The 8,924-nt window shown below is 44.5% G+C and overlaps 1 protein-coding gene across 1 annotated transcript; it reads right to left on the minus strand.

Moving 5' to 3' along the window:
* Positions 1-454: 454 nt before the first annotated feature.
* On the minus strand, positions 455-1,304 carry ENH_00014440 (hypothetical protein, conserved; the record flags this gene model as incomplete). The annotated part of the gene is made up of 2 exons (XM_013584298.1): positions 455-505; positions 873-1,304. The coding sequence occupies 2 exons, from the start codon at positions 1,302-1,304 to the stop codon at positions 455-457; spliced, it is 483 nt and encodes a 160-aa protein (XP_013439752.1).
* Between the last annotated feature and the right edge of the window lie 7,620 nt (positions 1,305-8,924).

Below are 8,924 nucleotides of genomic sequence, written 5' to 3' on the forward strand. Positions count from 1 at the left end.
TTGCTGCTGCGCTGCTGGCCTCTCTACTCGCCCTTGCTGCAGCCGCAGTTGCTGCCTGAGCTGCTGCTGCAGCTGCACGTGCTTTCCATTGTTTTGGAGCTGCCTGCTAAGCTGAGTGTCCACTGCAGCAGCAGCAGCAGCTAATTTGCTAGTTGAAAAAATAAATAAAATTTAAATAAAAAATAATTAAATAATTCAAACTTTGAATTATTCAAAAGACCACTTTAAAAAGAGTTGGGAGCTCTCGGAAGCAAACGAAAAACAAAAAAGAGGCCCTGGGGCCTCCATTGTTTTCTTCTGTTTCACTGCCACTCGAAGAATTAATTTATTTTTATTTTTATTTATTTATTTATTTATTTATTTATTTATTTATTTATTTTTATTGATTTGTTTATTTAATTTGTTGGCAGCTTTCTCCAACTTATAATTATAATTAACTTTTTGCTTCTTCACTTCACTCCGCCATTTTGCAAACTCCGCCTTCGCACTCTTTGCTGGCCCCAAACTGCAGCTGCAGCAGCAGCAACAGCAGCAGCAGCAGCAGCAGCAACAGCAGCAGCAGCAGCAGCAGCAGCAAGAAACAGATTAGAACAACAAAACAAATGAAGCAATAAAACAATTATTTATTTGCTTCGATGCAGCACAAGTTGCTTTCGCAGCAAATTTGAAAAGCCCGAAGCATGCACCTGCACGAACTTGAATAAATAAAATAATTAAAAATAAAAGTAAAAAAAATAAAATGAAAGCTGCAAAAGAACTTTCTCTGCTGCATCCGGGCCACGGGGTGTCTAGACACCTCGCGCTGCTGCGCAGCGTCGCGTCCCGAAGTTTCATTTTTCATTTTTTAAATTTATTTCTTTTTAATTTCTCACCGCTTCCGGGATTTCGGGAAGTTTGCCATTTAGCTGCAGCAGCAGCAGCAGCGCAGCAGCAGCAGCAGCAAAAGCTCCGAGTCCCAGCGCGACGCGGACGCCTGCTGCGCGCCGCGCCTTTTCCTGCTGCTGCTCTTGTGACTTTTCCAGCAAGACAGACTCATCTGCTGCTGCTGCTGCTGCTTCTGCAGCAGCTGCTGCAGCAGCTGCTGCTGCTGCTGCAGTCTCTGCTGCTTCTGGGGCGGAAGGCTCCGTCGACAGAAGCACCGGCGCCTGCTGCTGCTGCTGCTGCTGCAGAGTATCAGATCTCAAGTCAACTTGAGTTCCAACGGAAGCAGCAGCAGAATTTTCTGCTGCTGCAGCAAAAGAAGCTGCTGCTGCTGCCAGAAGCAGCAAGACCAGCAAGGAACGCGCTGCAGGCTTCAGCGACATCGATTCCGACGAGCTTCGATTCTGCTGCTGCGAAAGCGACGGCAAAAATGCTGCAACGGACTTCAATTTCTCTTCATTAATTCAAAACAACACTTTGTTTTGTTTTGAAAAAGCAGAAGACAGAAAAATAAAAGTGGCGCCGCCGGATTCCAACGACGCAACGCCGAGCCGCCGCAACTGCTCGGGGTGTATGTACACTGGGCCGCTTCGCGGCGCCGAAAGCCCCTCGCTAGGACTTGAACTTCGGAGTTTCGCGACACTTAAATTAATCAAAAGTTAAATTTAAATTTAAAATAGATATTAAGACACGAAAAACGCGTTCAATTAACTCAAATGCGCCGCCGAATCCAGCGGCTCTCCAGCCCCGAGCTGGGGTGTACAGAAACCAGAAAGGTGTTTGCGACAGAACGATCTCGGAGTTCTTTCTTCTCATTTCCCTCAAATATTCAAATTTAAAAAACCAATTTAATGAATAATTAAGTTTGGAATTAATTGCAGCCCGAATATAGCGACGGGGCCTCGCACCAGACCGCTGGAGGCGGCTTGGCTCTGGGCAGATGAGTGCCGGCTCAGTAAATGTTCGCTTCTTGAGCTTTAAATATTATAATAAATATTATAAATTTAAAATAATAAACATTTAAAAGAGAAAACTCAACAAATTAATTCCTGCAAAGTACCAAACTGCACACAAGCTCCCTTTGCTGCAGCTTTCCCGTCAAATATGGACTTCAGCTTTCTTGAATTAAAATGGCTTTTCAAAGATCCTGTTTGTTCTCTTCAAACTACTTAGCCAAACTTCTATTTATAATGGCAAATGCCATTTTGTTAATTTAATTTAAAATGGCTTTTCAAAGATCCTGTTTGTTCTCTTCAAACTACTTAGCCAAACTTCTACTTATAATGGCAAATGCCATTTTGTTAATTTAATTAACACCTGCCAGTCTGTTACTGCAGCTAATGGCATATGCCAGTCCTATTAAATTAAGAATAAAAGAATAAAATATTCTTTTATTCTTTTATTTTTCTTTTTTCCCTAAATACAAACATTTCACTTTCTTACCTTAACTTGATTGGCTAAGACTAACTTGGACTCAATAATAACTCATTTAACAAGAAATGGCATTTTTAATGCTAATGCAGTTATCTCTTTACTAATTATTTAAACTTTGCAGAAACAAAAAAGTTTATTTCAAAATTAATTAATCTCAAAATTTAAAAAAAAAAGGTTTCTGCTGCATTTTGGCCTTTTTCTCCTTCTTTTAAATGCCAAACTCTTCAAACTTTTGTCAGCTTTTTCATTTTATTTTTTATTTTTTATTTTTTATTTTTTATTTTCTAATAATGCATTTTGCATTAAATAAAACTCGCCTAAGACCACTGTGTCGAAGTGGTATGATATTTCAAACTATTTTATTTTATTTTATTTTTGTTTTTATTTATTTAACTTTTTTTGCTTTTTATTTTTATTTTTCTCCTGTGGAAAGTATGAAATGGCTTGCTGCTTTGTCTGATGTTTATTTATTTATTTTTGAAAACAAATTTCCATTTTTTGATATTAAATAGTTTTGCTGCTGCAAGCTGCTGCTGTTATTTCTGCTTTCTAAGTTTTTAAAGTTCCATTTTCTAAATCTTTCTGTCACTTTTCTAATAACACTTTTCTTATTTTTTCATTTTTTGTTGCTGCTGCGCGCCGTTTTGCTGCTGCTGCTGCTGGCTGTGCTGCTGCTGCTGCAGCACTTGCAGCTGCTACCGCCGCGGTTGCTGCTGCTGCGTGTGCAGCTGCTTCCGCTGCAGTTACATCCCTGGCATTTGCTGCTGCAGCTGCTGCAGCAGCAGCAAACGTAGCAGCAGCAGCTGCAGCAGCAGCTACTGTTGCAGCTAGCAGCAGCAGCTGCAGCAGCTGCTGCTGCTGTAGCTAGCTATTATCTTGCATGTTGCTTCTTAGATGTTTTTTCGGCAGCAACTTAGTAATGAATTGCTGGGATAAATACCTTTATATCTGTCTACTTTTAATATTAAAATTGCAAATAATAAAACATTTCAAACTTTTGCCAACAATTAAATGTGTTAAAGAATTAGTCTTGTGCTATTTTGCTTCTGTCTGCAGCACCTCGCCTCTCACTCTTGTTTGCTTCTGTCATTCATTTGCAACTTTTCGTTTTTTTGATGAAAAATTCCCCGAATTGTTTATTTACTTTATTCTATTATATTATTATTTATTTTATTTGATATTTCGCTGCATTTGTTCGTTTGTTCTTGTTTTTATAACTCTGTCTTGGAGCGAATTCAAGTGATCGCAAACGCGCGTGTGATTTGCCGCGCGTGTGCTGCAAGTGCAGTAATGTAAGAACGATTACAATTTAATTTATTTTTTAATTATTTAATTTACTTTATTTTTGGACTTAATTTTTGCAATTATGCGAATGCGCCAGTGGGTGCACTGCCAGGATCCTTCCTCCGCTTTCCGCAGCAGCGGGGTGGCTCGTACAGCTGATTGCGGGTAAACAGCCACGGAATGCGGAAAATAATTGATTTTTTGTTGAGAAAAAGAAATAAAAAGCAATGATAGATTAATTGAAAGGATAAAGCCTCAGAAATATGGCAACAAGTACGCGGATAAGGCTACGCGAGGGGTGTGCTGCTAAGGAACCCTGCAGAGGAGGGGTTCACTGAAGCCCCAGTTGAAGCCTTTTCTAGTTTTATTTTTGCAAAAAAGCCTTTTAAATAATAAATTAGGGTTTGGATGGATCTTTAGGAGCGCTATTCCACTTCGCAGGCACCGAAAGTTGTTGTCAGTGACCCCCTTTCACATGAATGTTCATTCAGACATTCTGTTCTGGTCGGTGGGGTTGCTGGCTATTTCTAAAATAGAAAAGCAGCCATTTGTTGTTTTCTTCCCGAGTTTGCGAAAGATGGGACTAAAGTTTCGAACAAAGTGTCCTTTATGTCCATTATGAAATGCATCAAAACAGTAAGACAAGTGAGGCACCGCCATTTCACCGCGAATCCGCCAATGGGCCATTAGGGGGCCTCCAGTGACACACACACCGCAATTTATAAATGCAGAAATGCAGAAAAAGAATCTAAAAGCAAAAAAAGAGATGTCAGTTGGGAAACTTCTTCTAAATGTGCCCCCGGGGTGAAGCCCAGCGGCTATGGCGGCTTTCCTGAACGCTGGGCGCTTCCCGCCAGCAGTAGTTCACAGCTGAAAGCTACAAGTAATTTATTTATAAAAGATTAAAAAGACTAACTGTTGGTTTGCGCAGCTGTGTGGGTTTCAGAGGCTTTCTTTCCCTTTTCGAGAAAAGGAAAAAGAGCCCCTGTGAAGAAGAAGCAGTGTCTTGTTGCAAATCTGTTCATCTTTGCTTCTCAGCTAGCGCCGTTTCTATCCCGAGGAAATCTTGTTCTTAAACTGATTAAATGCCACTTTTTAAACTGATTAAATGCCACTTCTTAAGCTGATTAAATGCCAATTTGCCTTATCAGGAAGCTGCGCCACTGCATGCAGTTGGCAACACCTGCTTCGCGGGCATTTCTGTCCACTTTTCTGTTCTAAGACCTTCACGGCGCATTAAAAGCCTCTCAAAATATTTATTTTTTCCTCTCAGGACACAAACTGAATTGTTCTGGCAAAGGCCACTTCAAACTCCCTTGAAAGCACTTGAGGGAATTGCAAACAACTCCGCAGTGTGGCTTTCGGCACTAACTGGGAGTATCCTCGGCCAGCTTTCCAGCATTTCAGTTCTGGAAATAAAACAAAAGCTACTCAGGACTATTTTCTAGCTCTGGAAATAAAACAAAAGCTACTCAGGATTATTTGCTGCAGCATATTTCACTCGAGCCTTTCAAAAGTGTTCTTGTGTGAGTATGTTGTGGCAACGCGTGGCCTGCCAGGTTTCTTGTCGCTTCCTTCCATCACTTTATTTCATCCCTCAACATATAAAAATTAAATCTCTTTTATTTGAAAATAGATTTCTTCTCCCCGTTTCGAGGAATAGTGGCGTGTTGCAAAGGTTTCCTCAGGACATTCTACCCCGAACATTCAGACTTCCCGCGCATGCGCAAGTCTGCGCGCACACAGCACAGATAACTCGGAACTAATGGGAAGAAAAGAAATATATTTAATTAAAGCAATTCAGTGAAATAAAAAGAGGTGATATTGACGCAGAGGGACATCTACTGATGTTCGTAAATGCCAAGGCGACGAGTTCCAATCGAGCACAGTCGAACTGCGGATGAGACAGTGAAGTTGAATTCTTCAAACTTTTTGCCTTTCAAGAACGAAGGATATTCTTTCAATTGCAGTTTCAAATGCAGTTTTTAGATTTTAGATTAACAGAGGCGCTGCAGACTGAAGTTAACTGTTTTCATGCGCGCTTTCCCAGCTTTGAAGAGCTGAATCTGACTGCTATAGAGCATAAAGCACGGGCCAACAACTTTCCACTTGTAGTTCTCGTGATTTATTGTCAAACTTCATGAAACAAGTGGACCTTTTGGTTTTATCTAATGGAATCGGTGCAGATCGCTGACTGACATTGCTATGCGGAAAGATTCGTGGCCTTCGTGCATGCAGCTTTCTGCTTTCACGTGCAAAACAGCCTAGATTTCAATTTAAAAGTGCTTAATACATCACCCTATATTAATTTTTAAGTTCCTGGTATTGTTTCTCCTCTTGTTTGCGGAGTTTGATGAATTCTTTTTACACTGCGGTAACATCTGCTATGACTGGCGGCTCAGTAGTACTTCGAAGTCGGCTGAACCAGCAGCAATCTGCACCGTTTTACCTCTTAGAATAAAGATATGAAAGTGGTGAAGGTTAAAATGAGATAAGAATAAGATGAGAGTAAATAAAATGCACAGAAATGAGCTTTTTGCAGAACTTGCCACTGTGATCTGCACACAGCATATATAGAAGTCAGCAGCAAACGCGATCCTTGCTGCCGCACTTGAATAGCCTCTGCAAGTTCATTGCACTCCATTTCTGCAGACTTTTACATAAAATGTTTTGAAGTTTAGTTTGCAGATTCTCATTGAGATTAAACTGCGCCGGCCTTGGGTACTATTGTAGGATCTGAGAAACCCCTTTTCTTTCAACTAGACAAGCAAGTTACCAGCAGCAGCAGCAGCAGCAGCAGCAGCAGCAGCAGCAGAAGTGTAATAATCTCAATTACTAAAAATAGCTCGTTGCAAGTTAATCACCAAGAACAATCGTTTGACACCACTTTTTGCGATTCGCGAATTCGTTTTCGTTCAAGTTACGCAGCTCTGGGCAAGATTGGAATGCATTCAGTTTGCAGATGGAACAATTAGCATATTTTAATTCCATTTTTGCAGCTTTTCAACTTCTAATATCTTTCAAATAATTCAAATAAACCTCTCTGACGGAAAATAAGCCAAAAGTGTTCATCTGCGTGTCAGTTTCTTTGCTGTCGGGCTTGAAATGGCATTCAGCTAGGCAGTAGACAGCCAAGTGTGGCTTCCCCTGCGGCAGACAGCCAATACACGTTCTTTTTTGTTTTTTTGAGAACTTAATTTGAATTATTTCGCCAAATTCTGCAGAGTTGTTCTTCTTTTTGAACAGAAAACCTGTGTCTCGCCACGCAGTGCATCTCTAGGTATTCAAATTTGCAAGTAGAAAGGGAGTGGGAAAGCCTTCGCCGCCATGTTGAATTGTATGCAGAAACTCCGGGAGCTGCAGATGACCCGCAAACTTTGGCCCTACACTCCAAGCCCTTGCCACTAAATCCTTAATCCTAAGCCCTAAACTTCAAAATTTTGTTATTATAAAAGTAAATTAACCTTTGGGAAGAAGCATCTGCGGCGTTGGTGGTGCAGCTGTTGAAAGGATGCAGCGGCTTCCGCGTAGCTGCTGCGGCCGGGCTGAATCGCCGTCACTGCTCGGCATTCTCCTTGTCTTTTGTCTCTTCTTCTTTGAAACTTAGAATTAAAGCTTTTCACATAATAAATTGAAAGAAATTAAGGAGGAAGCCGCGGGGAAAGCGGCGAACGGGGGTGAAGTCGCCGGCTGTTCTGTCGACAGATGCACACACCAGATGCCGCAGTGAGCAGCGTACGAACGCTTCCTTTTAATGGCAATTTGAAACAATCAAATTTCGAATTTGTAATTCTATTTAGTTCATTTTAAATGGACATTCTGCTCTTCAGATTCTCGCGCTGCCTCGCGAGCTGCGTCCGCCCACTGAGCAGCGCCCCAGCAGGAGAACGCAGGCCCGACCGCCGACCCTGTGAAGACCCCTTTCCGGAGAAATTCTTGCAGTTAACATTTATTTTATGCAACAATAAGGTCAATTTGAGTATTTCCTTGTTCAGAAAGACCAAACCGATGCAGATTTGTGGCTCGTTCCCCCCTGCAGAGGTTGGGCTGCGTCGCTGCTGGTTCGGTTGCCGCTGCGCGCAGCCGGGTGTGCGTACCCTTCAATGCAATACTCACTTCAGCTTTCCTCTTAGCCTTTTTGTTTGAATTTTATCTTTATTTCGAGCTTGGTTATCTTTGTTCTTCGCCGCAGACAGGCCCGTGTCTTGCCTGCGTGGCGAAAGAGCGCAGCCGCCGCTCGCAGGTAACCGCAGCAGCTGCGACGATCCCTCGCCTCGCCCGTGTCTGTTTCCGCTCAAAACGCTCCAAATATTATTTCCTGTCGAATTAAATTGCAAATTTAAATGCATGTCAACTAATTAATGTCTTTTGCCCGCGTTTCCCCCCAGCAGCGCGGCTCGCTGGGCCGCCTTGGCCGCGCTGGCCCGGCCCCCCGCCCCCCCCCGTCTTCCCCGAGCTAATTTGATTTGCCTGAAGCTCAGGGCCAACAAGAAGTCCATTTGAAGCCTTTGGGGCCCCCCTTAGAAGCCCCGAGGGCCCCCAGGGCCCCCCTTGGGCCCCCGAGTCCCAATCGACGCAGCAAGTACCCTTTCTGCAACTCCAACTATGCTCGACACTTGCAATATTTCCCCAGGGGGGCCCCCCCTGTCTTCTTCCCTGAACAGCAGCGCGGGGGCCCCCCCCCAGCCGGGTGTACGTACACCCCAGCACTCGCCCCCGAGCGACAACGCCCACGCGGAAAACTCTCGCCAGTTTATTTACTTTGCAGAATTCGGCGACGCTGCTGCCCAGCGGCCTCTGCAGCAGCAGCAGCAGCAGCAGCAGCAGCAGCAGCAGCAGCAGTTGGAGGGCTTAGACTACCGAAAGTGTGTTTTTCCCGAGTCCCAGTGGCCAGCAAATGCTCCCTCAGACTTATCTGGAGCCCTGAAGATGCTGTCAGATCAAATGGGGGTCTCGGGGGCCCCCAGGGGGCCCCCTCTGCCTTCCCCTCCCCAGTCTTTGTCAAGGAGGGTACAGCGCGCCCAGAGGGGAGGGCCTTTTGCCCGGGTCAGCTTTGCGGGGGGCCCCCCAGTCTGCTGCAGCTGCTGCCGGGGGGCCCCCCAGCAGCAGGCCCGCCCAGGGGCCCCCTCGCGAGGCCCCAGGGGGCCCCCAAGGGGGCCCCCCCAGCCCTTCCAGCCCCCAACGGGCAGTACAGCACGCAGCAGGAGGCGCTGCTGGGGACCCCCTATGCCCCCGCTGAGGGGGGCCCCCCGGGGGGCCCCCCTCAGCGGGGGTACAGGGGGGGG

The sequence above is a fragment of the Eimeria necatrix genome, genomic scaffold, assembly GCF_000499385.1.
Source record: "Eimeria necatrix Houghton genomic scaffold, Enh_scaff145, whole genome shotgun sequence".
NCBI classification, from domain to species: domain Eukaryota; phylum Apicomplexa; class Conoidasida; order Eucoccidiorida; family Eimeriidae; genus Eimeria; species Eimeria necatrix.